The sequence below is a fragment of the Narcine bancroftii genome, chromosome 3, assembly GCF_036971445.1.
Source record: "Narcine bancroftii isolate sNarBan1 chromosome 3, sNarBan1.hap1, whole genome shotgun sequence".
NCBI classification, from domain to species: Eukaryota; Metazoa; Chordata; class Chondrichthyes; order Torpediniformes; family Narcinidae; genus Narcine; species Narcine bancroftii.
In genome coordinates this window covers 299,173,929-299,190,255 of record NC_091471.1, presented here as the reverse complement: position 1 = coordinate 299,190,255, position 16,327 = coordinate 299,173,929, and the positions used below count along the sequence as shown (strand labels likewise).

Genomic DNA, 16,327 nt, shown 5'->3' with positions numbered 1-16,327 from the left:
ACCTAGTCCAGAAGATTCAGGTGAAGGTCCTGTGGTGTGTTGTAGAAAAGAATGTTCTGGGGTACAATTGCATGGTTCCTTGAAAGTGGTGATGCAGGTAGACGGTGATGAAGAAGACATTTGGCATGCTTTCCTTCATTGGTTAGAGTGCTGAATATAAATGTCAGGAAGCCATGTTGCAGCAGTATAAATCTTCAGTTCAGCTTCACTTTCGGAGTACTGTGTACGATTCTGGTCACTGCATGACAGGAAGGATGTTGAACTTTGGTAGAGGGTGAAGAAGAAGTTCACCAGGTTGGTTCCTCAATTGGAGAGTGCTACCTAGAAAGAGTGGTTGGACAAATGTAGATTGTTTGTGCTAAATCAAAACACACAGAGGGGCATCTTGTTAGAAGTGTAGAAAGTATCAGAGACAGATATTCCTCAACCTCTGTCTCTTCATCCCATCACTCCTAGCTTCTTACTTTGCCCCCACCCCCCAGTTCTTCCCCCTTCCCAAGACAGAAATGTAAAATACTGGAAAATAAGGTGAGAGAGGAAAAGCTCAAAGGTTTGCAAAGCATTTTTTTTAAACACGGAGTGCAGTAAATGCCTGGAGTGTGCTTCCAAGGAAGTGGTGGGAGCAGAAACAATAGCATGTTTTGAGGCAAATAAGTACCCAGAAAACAGAGGGATACGGACCATGTGCAAACAGGTGGGATTCATTTTTATTGATGCAGGCAGGAATGAAAATTGACAGTGACATATTCCAACAGTATGATAATGAGAGTTTCTTTCATAGACTGTACATTGCACAACGTACATTTGACCAAAATTCCTACTTGCTGCTGCCGAACAGGTACTTATAAAGAAAGAACATCTCCATGGGACTGGGAGGAACTTAGAGGATATATTAAGGGCATTGGTTTTAATAAAAGGAGGTCCTGCTGGGGGAGTAACAGCAGTTACTGTTCAAAGTAGAAAGCAGAAACACAAAGTTACTAACCTCTCCATTAGTATAAGTACATTCAAACTAGCAGAGAGTGAAAAAAAATCAGAGAATTGAAAGTGTGGCTCAGAGGTTGATATGGGAGAAATGGGGTTCTGTTCAGGAAGCACAGACATGACCTGGAGAGCACAGTTTTTGCAAAGGTTTTGTCTTTTCTTTAATCGGCCTGGGACCATGAACAGTAACTGCTCATAACACCTCAGCAGAACCTCACTTTATTTCAACCTATGTTCTCAGTAACCAAGTGATTCACAACTGGATCATTCCATACCTCTTCCTTTAACTTCCTCCAAATCACTAGGGCTGGTCTTAAATTAAATAATTGTATCTTGAGGGAGAAATGATGAAGAGAAATTTATCAAGCAGAAGTGAAAGCAAGAGTTGATAATGAGTTAGCAAAATGGGCAATGTAATCTTAGAATGACAGCAAAGGATAGAGCATACAAATATAACAAATGTAGCAGTTAGTTTGAAGCTATTACAGTGACTCGGGTTCAAATCCAATGTTGTTGGTGAGGAGTATGTACCTTCTCCCAATGTCTGTATGGGTTTTCCCCAGGTGCTCTGGTTTCCTCCCACCCGCCACAACTTATGGGGTTGTAGGCTAATTTGGGTACAATTGGATAGCATAGGTTTAAATATCCAGAATCAGCTACTTCTGTATGGCAAATTTAAAAAAAAAACAAATATAATTGTACTAATAACACCTTGTATACCATCTTGGCATCTCCAACCAGACAGCATCAACATAAATTTCCCCAGTTTCTAGCAACTTTCCTGCTTGTTTTCTCAACATCCCCCTTGCTTTCCTTTACTCCTCTGACCCCATTCTTCCTTCTTTCTTTCCTTTCCTGGCCCTCACCCACTCTCTCTACCTGCCTATCCCTCATACCTTCCTTCAGCTCCCCACCTTCGCTCAGAGTACATCATCCTCCACCTTTGCCTCTTCCTCCCATCTCCTCCTAGCTTCTTACTGGTTTTCCATTTCTTCCCCCTCCCATCTCTGTTGACCTGTCACCTGCCAGCCCATGCTCACCTCCCCTTCCTCATGCCCTTTTATTCAAGCTTCAGAGAAAGTGGTCAACAATATAAGACAAGGATGAGTTCCTTCTCTGAGGATTGTAAATATTTGGAATAAAAGCCTTTGCAAATGAATTGTTCCAGCGGAACAATAATGCAGCAGGAATACCATAGGTTGGCAGCACTCTCACCTCCATATCAGAAAGTGAAAGTGTAAAGACCAATTGCAGAGGCCTGGGAATAAAAGTTTTGTCTGACATTCTTCTGTGGTAATGGGGAGTGCCATTATCAAAAACATTGTCTTTTATGAGATTGGGAACAGAGACCATGTCAACTCAAAGAATTTAAGATACAAGATTCAAAATTTTTTTATTGTTGAGTAATAAAACAGATATAATATTACACTAAATTGCATTTAGTCTGCCATAAGGCATACAAAGAAATGACATCAGCAGAAATTGCCCGGCGTCCATTACAGTCAGAGAAAGAGAAGCAAAAAAGAATCCCTTCAGAATTACTGAGTGTCCGTGGACTCACCTCCACACAGACTTCAGTCGAAACCATAAACAACCCAAGCTCCAGATCCAAACCTCCAATATGATCAGGAAACCTTCATTGCCCGAGGCCCATCATGCTCTCGCATCCCAGTTCTGACACAGTACCCCTTCAGCCAGTCTCCAGCAGTCAGCAGCTTGGTGTGAACTCTTCAACTGCAAGTCACCAGCAGTCCGCAGCCAGCGTGGGTTCCTCGCTTCAAGTCGCCGTCAGCCCGCCTCCTGTGTTCTTCAGCTGCAAAGCCCCTTGTTGGTCCGCCACCGAGGTCTCCGTCCAATAGGGTCATCTCCTCTGCTTCTCCTTCTCAAACGGGGAGTATTCTCCCTATTTTCTGGTGACCTATGCCAGCTCCCTGCTTCCCCAGAGTCTGCAACCCCTCCAAGCTGTTGGCAACAGAGGTTCCACCATCTTGCAGCCAAAGGATTTTAAAATCCTTTAACAGGCTGTTTAAAGCCTGTCGATAGTAGGATTAGGTGGTGGGAACCTGTAGCGGAGCACTGTGTCTCTGCTCCCCACTCTCCCCGAGTCTGCACCAACAGCACCGCTGCCCTTGCAGCAGCTCTGGCAACACTGCAATGTTTTTTCTTCAAGCTATTATTTAAGACAGTTTAACTCATTCTATGAATGTATATTTTTCTCGTGGCATAAGATTCAAATAACCTCATGAAACTTTACAGTGGGACATTGACCGAACTCTTCTCAATTAAATATTTGGTTAATAAGGAGCCCTTATCTCATACCCTGGCAACATGCTAGGTTTTCTATGAATGTAACTTTGATTTTGAGTACAGCATTTAAATAAGCATGCATTTTTCTATGAAATGCAATCAAGAGGAAGTAAAAAAAACTGTAATGACAGACAAACCCTTTTATGAATGCCTGCAATATTTTGCACAATTACCATTTAAAACCAGTCCTTGTTCATCTGCTTTTGTTTTTTTTTGTTTTTTTTTTGTTTTTTTTTAGATTTTTATTTTTCACACCATAAATCACATTAGCCATGATATACACTTTTTCTTTTTCACACATATACAGTGGTTCATCTGCTTTTGTTCATAAAAATTAGGGTGGATTTAATGTTTCGTAATCCCCCTGTCATTGATTGATAAACCAGCATGGCTGTGTACTCTTACACCTGCTGTGCTGAGGTATGGGTTCCTGACTTTGTTGGATGAAGCAGAAGGAATTTGTTGAAGAAATGAACAGCATATCGTCTCTACCAAAAGGGTTTGTGGCATACAGGAGATTGATCAAGCTGATAAATAAAGTATGATTTTTAAAAAAGTATTTTACTTGTATGATTAAATATGCTAATTGAACTGAATAAAAATAAAAAGCATAGTGTACAATTCTATGACTAATATAATTTACCTCAATGTGATGAGACAAAACCATCACTCAAAGTGAAACCTAGCGTCTGGAAAGTCAGGTTTACATAATCACTTTCCTTCTCTAGAACTCAAAGCTGGGCAAGTGCAACATTTCTTGCAACACAGTGAGAATGCTGGGACAGAGTAAAAGATCTTAGATCATATACTCACAGTACCTTGCCTAGATCAATGCAGTAACTCAGTGGCTAATGGACCTTGTTAGGAGACAGCCTCTGGCCTTGGGCATTGTTCTGTGGGGAACTAAAGCCCCTCCAGACTGTGCCAAACTATTATTCTGGCTAGTCTCTCTGACCTGCACCCCGTCCCTAGCTCTCCATACCATTTCCCTGTCCAAATGTTTCTTAAATGTAAAAACTGAGCCCACATTCACCATTTCATACCCCTCTGAGCACAGAGATGTGTTGGGAAGCTGTATACAAAATTGACTGGTGATTGTAAGTAGAGGGTAGTGGTGGATTGGGTTTTTTCTGATTGGTAATCTATAATATATAGTGTACCAGAAAGATCGGTGCTGGGTGTTTTTTGTATGTAAAATATAAATGATTTGTTCAAGAATGTAAAGAAAATATGGAGATATGATTAGTAAATCTGCAGATGAAATGAAACTTGGTGAAGTCATAAATGGCAAAAAAGATACAGTGGGACAGAGATCATCTGAAAAGTTATGTGGATGAAATTTAATCCAGATAAATATATAGTAATACCGTTTTGGAGGTTAAATTCTGTTAGGACATGTTTAGAGTCAATGGCATGGACCTTGGGAATGTTGAGAGAGCTGGATCTAGATCTTGCAGTGCAATTCCATAACTCCCTAAAGTGGCATACTTACCACGCTTGCTTTCATGGCCTGAGCATTGAGTTTAAGAGATGGGACGTCATGTTGCAGTTGTACCAAACATTGGCTATACCACACACAGTTCTGGCTGACACATCACAGGAAGAATGTAGAAGTGATGGAGAGAGTGCAGAAGAGGTTTATCAGGATGTTAGCTGGAATTGAGGGTTGTAGTTATAAGGAGGGTCTGAATAGGTTGGGTTTATTTTCACAGAAGAATAGGAGGCTTTGTGGTGACGTTATAGAGGCTTATAAAATGATGATGGGGATAGACAGGATAGATAATCAGAATCTTTTTCCCATGGCAGGAGAGTCTAAAACAAGAGGGAGATTTAAGATGAGAAAAGAGACTTTTTTAGGGAATTTGAAGGATATGTCTTTCACACAGAAGGTGGTGGAATAAGCTACTGGAGGTAGTTGTAGTTATATCATTTAAAGGGTTTTTGGATAAATACTTGGACAGGAGATTTGCAGAGAAAATAGGGCATCATGTGGGCCAAAGGGATGAGCACAGATAGGCATCATATATGAGGTGGTCTGAAAGAGCCCATATATGTGTGGTGTGTTTCTGTGATTTGATCTATGAAAATAGTAGCATCATTTGATAACCTGAGCTCCTTATTGTTTGTGTCCCAAATATGAAGAACAAACAACTGACCAGCTTCATGTAACTCCCAATGCTGCAGACAAAACCCTGACCAACTACTGTATTTTGAGAAGGGACACCAATTGCATCGTCGATCCATTGACAAACTGAACACACTCTCTTGAATCTTAATTAAAATGTTCAGACATTCACGAGAATGTTGACAGGATTTCAAGGTTTGAGTTACAGGGAAAGGTTGTGCAGACTAGGGCTTTTTTCTCTGGAGCATAGAAGATTGAGGGGGTCTTGATAGAGGTGTTTAAGATTTTAAAAGGGACAGACAGAGTAAATGTGGATAGGCTTTTTCAATTAAGAGTGGGGGTGATTCAAACTAGAGGGCATTGTTTAAGATTGAAGGGGGAAATTATAAGGGGAACATGAGGGGAAATTTCTTTACGCAAAGGGTGGTAGGGATGTGGAATGAAATTCCGGCAGACGTGGTTGAGGCAGGATCGTTGGTTACATTTAAGGAAAGACTGGATAGTTACATGGAGAGGAGAGAACTGGAGGGGTATGGACCGGGTGCTGGTCAGTGGGACTAGGAGGGTGGGGATTTGTTATGGCATGGACTAGTAGGGCCGAACTGGCCTGTTCTGTGCTGTAAGTGGTTATATAGTTATATGGTTATACCAAGCCATACAATATTTGTGAGAACCTTGTAGATTCACCTGGTTGATACCAAATAAGACAACTCACCCTTGGACAAAATTCCTGTCATGTCCCAAGCACTCATGGTCAGCTCCACTGTATGGGACTGAGATTGATGACCTCAGGGTCAGAAAACCTGCAACCCAAGGCTTGAAGTTATAGAGTCAATGATGTACTGGCTGTCATCTTCCAAAATTCTTTATATTTTGGAGTGTCTCGCACAGAGTGGGAGGGAGCAAATGTAACCTCACTTTTCCAGAAAGGACGGAGGAAGAAATTAGAAACAGACCACTTAGTCTGTCATCAGTAGGAGGGAAATCGCTGGAAACTTTTACTAAGCAAATAGTTAGCGTAGCGAGACAAGATGTTTAGCATTAGCATTATGTTTAGCTATTGTAGTGCCAGCGGCCCGGGTTCAAATATGGTGTCATCTGTAAGGAGTTGGAACATTCTCCGTGTGACCTGCATGGGTCTCCTCCGGGTGCTCCGATTTCTCCTACTTCCCAGAGATGAACAGGGTTAGTAGGTTGATTGGTCACATGGATGTATTTGGACAGTGTGTGCTCATGGGCTGGAAGATCCTGTTAGCATGCTGTATCTCCAAATAAGAAAATAATTAGTAACAGGATGCTTGGAAAATAATGATTTAGTTCAGAGTCAATGTAGATTTATGAATAGAAAGTCAGGTGTGGATTTTTTGTGATTGAACTAGAACAGAAAAATTGAATTAGTTGTTGTGGCATTTTAATGACTTTAGTAGGCCTTTGATATGGTGCCACAGAAGAGATTATTAAACAAAGTTAGTGGGGTAATATATCTGCATGGGTTGAGACTGAATAAACAGATAACAGAGTAGGGATTAAATGGATCAATTTGGGGTTGTTGTTCACAACATTTATTGATGATACAAAGCTGGGGTCACTGTTGGTTGAAGAGAAATGCAGAGAGGTTTCGGAGGGTATAAACTGGCTAAATGAATGGGCAAAAGCAGATAAAATATAATCTGTAAAAATGTGAGGTCATCCACTTTGGTAGAAAATAGAGAGAGGCAGAATATTTTTAATTGATGGGAGATTGAAAGGCAATCATGTTTAGTGGGACATGGAGATTTTTGCACAAGAGACTAGCTATACATTTCCTGGCGACCGCCAAGGCGACCGTCAGAAACTGAATTTGGTACTTGGACAGTTTAAAACACATGTCCATAATGTTCCCCAGAAGGTATAATTCTGGATTTTGTGGAAAATTCACATTTGTAATTTTTTTCTTCCTAAATTCTTCCTTGTTGGGAGGAAGCCTGCGTGCCCAGGCATGTAGTGATGGTCCCTGAGTGGGGATATGGTGCTGGACACCATGTTTCAGTCCACATAATCCTGCCAGGATTCTGGCAAACCTGTTGCCCAATAAGATTGCTGAGTCAAGGTGGGGAGCTGGGAACTTGGCTTCCAGATGGCGCCCTTTCAGATCCACCAGAAGGAAGTCTGCGCTCAGTAGGGGCTGAGATACATCAGCCAAAGTGAAGGTGAGTTCAGCATACCTCCAGCATTTCTGTGTTTTAATGACCTTGACACCTTGCGGCCAATGTGAATCACATGAGAGATTCACTCCCATGCTAAGGCACATGATCAGTTACTGTTACATTAGGACAGCATGTCTTTTATCTTTTTTTTAAACCAGCTCTTAATGTATAAAGGCAGGCTGATTCGTAAACTCTCCTCACTGTTCTCTAGACAGCGGGGACTGTTCCACCTTTTTATTGCAAAAAGCCCAGATGAGAAACTCGCAAATAGGAACATCTACAGTGATTTTCAATATGTCAGAACACAGCCCTTACATAATGTTATTTTGAAACATACTGTGCGAGATTAATAAATATTCCGCACTGACATTATTTTTGTCACTTACTGTTTTAGGATTTGTTTTCAACGTATTTGTCCCAACGTCAAAGTAGCTTGTAAACCAGTTCAGTTTCATCATTGCTGTGTATGGCACAGCCGTGCAGAGGAAAAACAGTGAAGTGTTCAATGGGTGTGGGATGGGGGTCGGGGCTGGAGATGAGTTGGAATGAGGATGGGGTCGGAAATGGTGATGAGGTCGGGAATGGGGTTTCCAATGGGGATGGTATCTGGAATTGAGTTGGGAATGGGGATGAGTCGGGACTGGGATAAAGACGGGAATGGGGATGGTATCGGGAATTGAGTTGGGAATGGGGATGAGTCGGGACCAGGATAAAGACGGGAATGAGGTTTCCAATGGTGATGGTATCTGGAATTGAGTTGGGAATGGGGATGAGTCGGGACTGGGGTAAGGACGGGAATGGGATTTCCAATGGGGATGGTATCGGGAATTGAGTTGGAAATGAGGATGAGTCGGGACCGGGATAAGGACAGGAATGGGGTTTCCAATGAGGATGGTATTTGGAATTGAGTTGGGAATGGGGATGAGTCAGGACCGGGATAAGGACGGGAATGGGGATGGTATCGGGAATTGAGTTGGGAATGGGGTTGAGTCGGGACCTGGATAAGGACGGGAATGGGATTTCCAATGGTGATGGTATCGGGAATTGAGTTGGGAATGGGGATGAGTCGGGACCAGGATAAGGACGGGAATGGGGACGCGGATTGGATCGGGAATGGGGATGGGGAATAGGGAAGGGGATCAGTTGGCTCTCCTGGCTAAACGTGATTTAATATTGTTCTGAATAATGACTTACAAAGGCATCAAACTGAAAAGTAAATGCTCGACATTTCTTCAAGTTTCGCCGGGTTTGGTCGCCTTCCCAGCAACACGTTCGGACTATAAGAAGCCACGGCTGGTTTGTTTAAAGCACTCAATGAGAAAATGTGTCACTTCAAATCGCTCAGAGGAAAACTAACGTTTCTGTGTCCTCATGCATTATTCCGGAGATTCGCGAGCCCTTACACTGGTCTCACAGCGTCCACAGGAATATATAGAGCCTTGCAACGTAACTTGAAGAAGGACCTGGGCTCGAAACATCAGTAATATATCTTTACCACTTCTGGACGCTGCGAAACCGGCAGAGTTGTGAGTTATTCCTACAATCACAGCGCCTGCTGACTTTCGTGTTTCATTCCACGGGTTTAAAATAACTTGTGTGAAGACGATGAAACTGCTGACAGGGGCTATAGCCTCTAATCTCGGGGAAAAAAAAATAAATTTCTATTGCCCCACGTCTTGCCACTGTCTCCACATTCCCGATAAGGATGGTCGAATAGAGATTTGTAAAAATATGGTGGAATCCAATCACAACACTAATTTAAACAATCATGTAACAACTACTGGCAATACAATTCTAATTTTATTAAAATATTCGTATTAGACGAACTGCAATACAAATTGTTTTATTTCTGACAGGACAGAGTTAAAGTGCGTCTTGTGATTGTCATGTAAAACACGACAGTTTGCGGATATCGTGGTTGAAGTAAAAACACGCGGCTGAAGAAACTCAGCTGGTCAAACTGTGTAGCAAAGTTAGATACAGAAACGTGGCTTCGGTATCTTTATCTTTGCTTGACCAGCATACTTATATTCGAATACTTGACCATGCTTTCTTTGAACTCAGTTTAACAGAATCCCCAAATCTTCTCCCTTTCTAGCTGCTTTCAAATAAATCACCGAGTATTCATTCCCCAATACTCTCCGATGCCCAGACCAGACATGTCTAATGTCGACAAACTACCGTACTTTCCGCTGCCTCCAAGCAATCGCTGCCCCTCTTTCCATCACCACTGGAATCGCTCGATACCCAGTTGATATTCCCAGCGAACACCCATCAGTATTCATCTGGTTCCAGTGTTGCCTGTTATCACTGGGATTGGAAATGATTAATATTGTAACTCCCGACCAATCAATGGGTCACAATTTATATCTAGATTGAATAAAAGGTGGAGGAAATGTTGGAGTTAAACACCCTTTCTTTTTTAGTTTGACTTTATTTGCCTGACAAACATTTCAACCGTAGAAGGTGCGAGTTTGCGGAGAATGAATCACCAGGGATTCTTCCAATGGAAGAATTATTGCGCACTTTGCAGATGAGGTTTCGTGGAAAATAAGACGGTCGTGGGTTAGATTTTCCGCCTCTGCACTATAGATTTGTGAAAGTTGCATGTAAATTTTGCCAGCCTAGGAAACCGACCCGCCTACCAGCGTAACAGCGTGCCTCTGAGCAGAAGTCAGAAATGTTGTTTGAGCAAGTGCAATGTCCACTTTTGAAAGAATGACACGGCCTTAAAAGTATGAAAGTGTCTACAAATTGTCAGATGTATAAAGTCATTGTATGTGACCTAAAGTCCTGTTATTATATGACATATATTTATGGTAAGTCACAGAACTATTCATGTTTATTATTTAATATTGCAACTTCTTAAAATAGATGTTAATGTTGACTACGTTAAAAATAGCAATATTAAAAGACAATAAAGGGATATGCTACCTGATATTTTTGATGTGTGATTAAATCCCAGTTTATGGACGTTTTACAAACTACTTTAACCAATGCTTTGAATTAGAATAATAATATGACGTGTATAGATTCAAGAATATAACTGATTTTATTTCAATGTCTTTTTATAATAAGCAATATATACTAACTTTTGATTTAAAATTCTGTGTGAGATTTTGGAAGCTTTGCCAACCTTGGGAACAATTGCATATATTTTTAAACAGAATATAATAATTATCAAGTTATAGCTAAACAAATTATACCTTTTTTAAAACAATACAGTTGAAATTTAGCACTGTACCAACATTTTCTATCCAAAATCCTCATGGTTTTTTTTTCTGGGTCTTGCTTCTAAAATGCATTGTAAATAAAGACAAATTAAAGACATAAGGTTAATGTTAGTAAAAATTCTGAGATCGCTTACCATTTCCCTGTACTGTAATCTGAAATTTGTGTATCTGTTGATTTCAAATTATTCTTCAAGAAATGGAGTAAGCTTAAGACCATTAGGAGACACACTAACATTTTTTAAAAAACTCTATAAATTTAAATCTCCACTGACTATAAAATATTCAATTTTCATTTCAGCATGTCTTCAGAAAGAAGATTAGATCATTTGAAAATGCTCAAAATTGTATTTGAGAAAAAATGTTTTGGGTATTCTCACTCTTGAAAGTTGTCTCACCTTCTTAACTACATTTTGATTCAACTACTTCAAACCTAAATTACACATGTTGTTACAACAGATAAAATAATACCATCCCATGTAGTATAAAAGGCCTAGATCACAGAGGCTGGATGATAAAAGAATAACATCTTTACATACTTGCTTCCCTCTCAGTCTACAGTGTGGCACTAAAGATATATTGTGTTGTAAACCTATTCAGATCGCAATTGATGAAGTATGTATTGAAGTAAGAAAACAACTATTAGCAGTTTATGGAATCATTGTGTTACTGAACCATTTAAACACCAATGGTCAAATATAACAGCTAAAATCTAATGGTTGTCACATGCAAAGTGAAAGGTAGTCCAAAAGGAATTATTTACATAGAGTTCAGGATGAAATCGAAGTAAAAACACAAAATGCTGGAGAAGCCCAGCTGGTCAAATAGTGTTCTTTTTGGAGCGAAGGCAAAGATACATATCTGTCCATTTGGGTTGGAGCTATTCATCAAAGTAACTTTAATGAAGGGCTCAAGCCTGAAATGTCGGATATGTATTTTTGCCTTTGCTACATAAAGGACACCGTTTGACCTGCTGGGCTTCTCCAGCATTTTGAGTTTTTACTTAAACCATGGTGTCTACAGAATTTTGTGATTTACTTAAGATGAAATTGAAATGAAAAAAAAAAGAAAAAAAAGAAAAAAAAAGAAAAGAAAAAAAAGATGAAATTGAAAGATGTTTCAGGTGTGGGGGAGGGGGAATCTGTAAAGACTTGGACAACATCTGCACACAACATTCGAGATTAATGTCTGTTTTTGTGTTTTGATTCAAACATGTAAAATGAAGGTCATGGTACTAAATAATTTTGACACTTCATGTTTTCCTAAAGATGTTGATTAATTGACCATTTTTTTTCTGTAAAATAATTCAAACCTGCCTTCTTTTTGCAGGTATTAATAATAGATACCCAGGTTCAGCTACGATTGCAAAACATACACTAAAATTGGCACACCAAATAAAATTGGCAAAACAAACCTATCAATTGTAATTATCTCCTAAAATGTATGGAATGAGAGCCATTCTATCCAATTGCACATACACCCATGCTTTGATCTTAAGGACATGTTACTATCTCTGAATAAAATGCTACTGAAGTTCTTTCAAATTAACTGGAGGTACACAATGGTATACGAACATGCTTAAAATAAAGTTTTACTCATTATTAAAATGGTTTCCCTTTAGAGGAAACATTTTAGGTTCTTTTAATGCTTGTTCAATATGTTCACAGTTCAAAGTTGTCAGACAACATTAGATATGTATGAATCCTCTTTAGTTTATGTCTGGTGATAGAGAGATTTATTATGTTCTCTTCTAGCTCAAGTCAGAATTTATATCATCCTCCTAAGTTATGTTTGATGCACATCCCATAGCTATGTGTATTCGCAATTGAGAAATTAGATTTCCTGGAAGCCAGGAAATGATGGTAATTACATTTGACAACAAATCAAGGGTTCGTTGTTCTTAAATTCACACAGCCAGCTTAACATCTCTTTTCGGTCATTTGAACACGAGCAAAGTATTAAAGAGTTAACCTTCGGAAGTCGATCATGCAGGAGGCCTGATTGTATATCCAAAGTATTCATCTAAAATATGAACACAATATTAATCTCTTATTACTTAAGCGGTGTCTTTAACAGTGAATATTATAAACTTTCAAATCCCCTTTGTTCTTCGAAGTGCGATCTCACTTTTGGCTTCAGAAACAAGATGCCAAGTGGGTGTTTGTTTCACTTTTTCAGTTTCTTTGAAAAATGTCTAGACATGGAGGTGGAATGTTGTGCTGAGCTCATCGCGGTTCATTTTTGCCCTTGAATATTTTGATTTGATTCTTCTAAAACTGACACTCTGTGGCTCATCACATTAAAGTTTGCGTTGGGGAATTAGAAAAAAAAGGGGAGGGGGTGGAGAGACAAGCGAGGAATATGAATCTGAGCAAACGAGAACACGTCCCTGGGACTTTGGATGAGATACTCCATTTGAGGCTATTCTCCAATATCCATGATGGCATCTTTCGTTTCTTATTGCATTGCAGACTTCATTTGACGTGATCTGGAGACTTCGCCTGCGAAACAAATGAGGCAAACAGGCGAAAAGGAAGGAAACTGGTGAGAGAGAGAGAAATATGTGGCTAGACTGCAATGTTGGGAAAATAACGTGGTCGTTCACACTAGGCATCTTTTGAGACTGCAAGTACCTGAGTGCAATAGTCCCGGTGGTTGGACTATTTGCACCGCAGGCTTCCTCCAAAAGATGGTGGGGGTCCGGCTGGATAAACAAGGGTGCAGGTTTTTAGATTGCCTGTGTGGTGGCAAAATTCCTTGATTGTGCCATGACGTGGATTCAGTCTAAAAACCATAGAGAGAGAGAGAAAGAGAGCGCGGAAGTGAGAGGGGTGGGTGCCATAAAAAGAAAACCTGATGGTCGTGGAAAGGAATGATTGAATCAGCAATGGGAAACAAAAGAGTATTGGAAGAAAGAAGACGAAACAGATGTACGGCCCAAATGATGGAAGCTCGGACGCAGTATTGGCGTATGAAATAAAACACGAAAGTTCTGCAGACACCGTGGTTGAATGCCGCGGGAACTCACTTTATAGTGCAAAGATAAAGCTATATAACCAACGTTTCGGTCTTGAGCCCTTCATCAAGGCAACAATTTTAGTTTTGTTCTAGTTCTTTAACGATATCGCAATCAAGAGACAGTAAGAAACTGTTATCAGAAACTATTAGGTAATGAATCGTGAAAAAAATGCTTCCGCGGAATGGACTTGCAGCCCACATCTGATACCTGTGAACACAATTGCGCGGAGCTTGCAACTTCTCTGCACCCCGTGGCAAAGTTTGTACAGCAGTTGGTTAGACTGCTTGAAAGAAGAACCCTTCTCACTGTCAAAACACAATACTGGAGAAACTCAGCAGGTCAAAGAGTGCAAGCAAAGGTACATCGGGCTTGAGCCCTTCATCCAAGTATGAACAAAGTGGAGACAGGCTCCTGGAAGCTAGATGAAGGAGTTTCTCCAGCCTTGTGTTCTAACGGACTTTCGTGTTTTACTTCTCTCCCTGTTCACTGTCCTGGGTGTAATGCGAAACATAAAAGTAAGCACAAACGTTGTTGTCACAGCTGGAACAATGATAGATCATCGAAGACTCGCTTCGGGAATGGCATAGCGTTCCACCCTCCTAACAATGAAACCACTTCTATGTCCAACTTTTACATCCCTTACAGCTATTTTTGGTTGCAAACTTGCACTGACACTGGGTCTCGGACTTTTATTTTAATAACGTGCGTGTTTTTTTCTGCAGATTTGATGAATTAATTGGCTCTTGCATTGCAAAGTGCCCGGGACAGGCGCCACGTGTAGCTGAAATCGGGACGCGGGATTCCCCCCCCCCCCACCTCCCGCCGCGCCTGCGCGGTGCTGGCCGTGGCCCGGGAGCAGGCAGGTGCGCGAGGCCCCCCGCCCTCTGCTGGGAGATGTGCCGCAGCCGCCAGTCCGCTCGGTGAGTTGGGCGTGGCGGAGGCACGGGAAATGCTGTCGGCCTTCGACCTCGTGGTGGACCTGGAGCCTCCGAGTTTGAAGCACGGGAGTTTCCGGAGCAAGTTAAGTACCCGGAGGAAGAGGGAGTTCATGCCCGAGGAGAAGAAAGACGCGTCCTATTGGGAAAAGCGGCGCAAGAACAACGAGGCGGCCAAGCGCTCCCGGGAGAAGAGGCGCTTCAATGACATGGTGCTGGAAAGCAAAATGCTGGCGCTGAGTGAGGAGAACGCCTGCCTTCGGGCCGAGCTGCTGACCCTGAAGGTCAGGTGCGGCCTCATCACCTCTTCGGCCTACGCCCAGGAAGCCCAGTTGGTGCACAGCTACCTGCAGAAGTGCCTGGCAAGGCAGAAGACCATCGAGATGGACTCCCACCTCCTGGAGATGGGCACCTCCTTCTGGAGGGAAATGGACACCTCCTTGAGGGATGATTTCTGCAACAGCCACACCAGATATTCCTCACGAGGATTTTCCATTGACTCCCAATCCACACCCCAGCACACACAAGAGAGTCCATTTCACAGACTGTACACTAACCCAGTTTCGGTTGGAGGGCAGAAGGAGTGGCCTCCTGCCAACTCTGCTGAGTGCTCCATGCAGCATATTCCTCTGGATCATTTAAGATGTTCTAAATATCCCTACTCATTCAGTGAAGCCTATTCCTGTTATAAACCTTCAAGTGTAATAGAAGTGAGCAGCAAGAGGGAGTCAGGAGATGATGCAGAAGAAGAGATTCCAAAGATGTACGACTTCTCTCATTTCAAGAACTGTCGATTTGAATGCTCGCCACCTGTGAAATCAAATTGCTCTGCTCTTCCTCACAAACTGAGAATAAAGGCAAAACCAATACTTGCCAAAGAAAGAAAGGATCTTCCAGAATTTGATCTTGAAATGTCCTGGAAGGGTGAATCTCCACTTGAGAATACTAGAATTTCAATGAACGAGATCAAAGACAGTGATGTGAGTGTGTGTGATGGTATTTATGATTGCAAAGCAGCACTTTAACCTGTTACTTTATTACCAACTTGTTATTCAGATTAATTCAAACTTTTTAATTGTGACTGAATTTTTCATCGGTCATGAATTCTTACTTTTTGATGTTGTTGGGAGAGTAAGAATTACAAGTTGATGTGGAACTTCATTATGAAATGAATCAAAGATAATATTTTGGGAGTATTGGATTCATGGGGGGGTGGGGAAGAGGGTAAAAAGCCACAGGGAGATCATTCTATATAAATTGTGTTTATAAAAAAAAAAATCCCCAAAATCTTGTTTTTCCAATGTCACAGGATTTTATCCGATTGCTGTGATTCAGTATTTCAAGAATTATGTATTTTTTATGAATGAAATACAAACAAATATTTTTTTTAAACTCTTGATTGGAAAGAGTAAACTGTGAAATAGAGTTGTTAGAGGTTCTTTTGGTGCTTTAATCATGCTAAATTAGCTTCTGCCGATTGGATTCTGTGTTGCATTGAATCAGGAATCGCTCTTCAAAATTTGTCGATTCATGTATTTCAT

At 41.1% G+C, this 16,327-nt stretch overlaps 1 protein-coding gene across 1 annotated transcript; it reads left to right on the top strand.

The window, feature by feature from the left end:
* The first annotated feature begins 14,586 nt into the window (after positions 1 to 14,586).
* Positions 14,587 to 15,980, top strand: LOC138756528 (nuclear factor interleukin-3-regulated protein-like). Its single transcript, XM_069922988.1, has one exon. The coding sequence runs from the start codon at positions 14,801 to 14,803 to the stop codon at positions 15,809 to 15,811; it is 1,011 nt and encodes a 336-aa protein (XP_069779089.1). The 5' UTR covers positions 14,587 to 14,800; the 3' UTR covers positions 15,812 to 15,980.
* The last annotated feature ends 347 nt before the right edge of the window (positions 15,981 to 16,327 follow it).

What these genes read in the sequence shown, in the direction of transcription:
- LOC138756528 (XM_069922988.1), top strand. Translation starts at nt 14,801, where the DNA reads ATGCTGTCGGCCTTCGACCTCGTGGTGGACCTGGAGCCTCCGAGTTTG.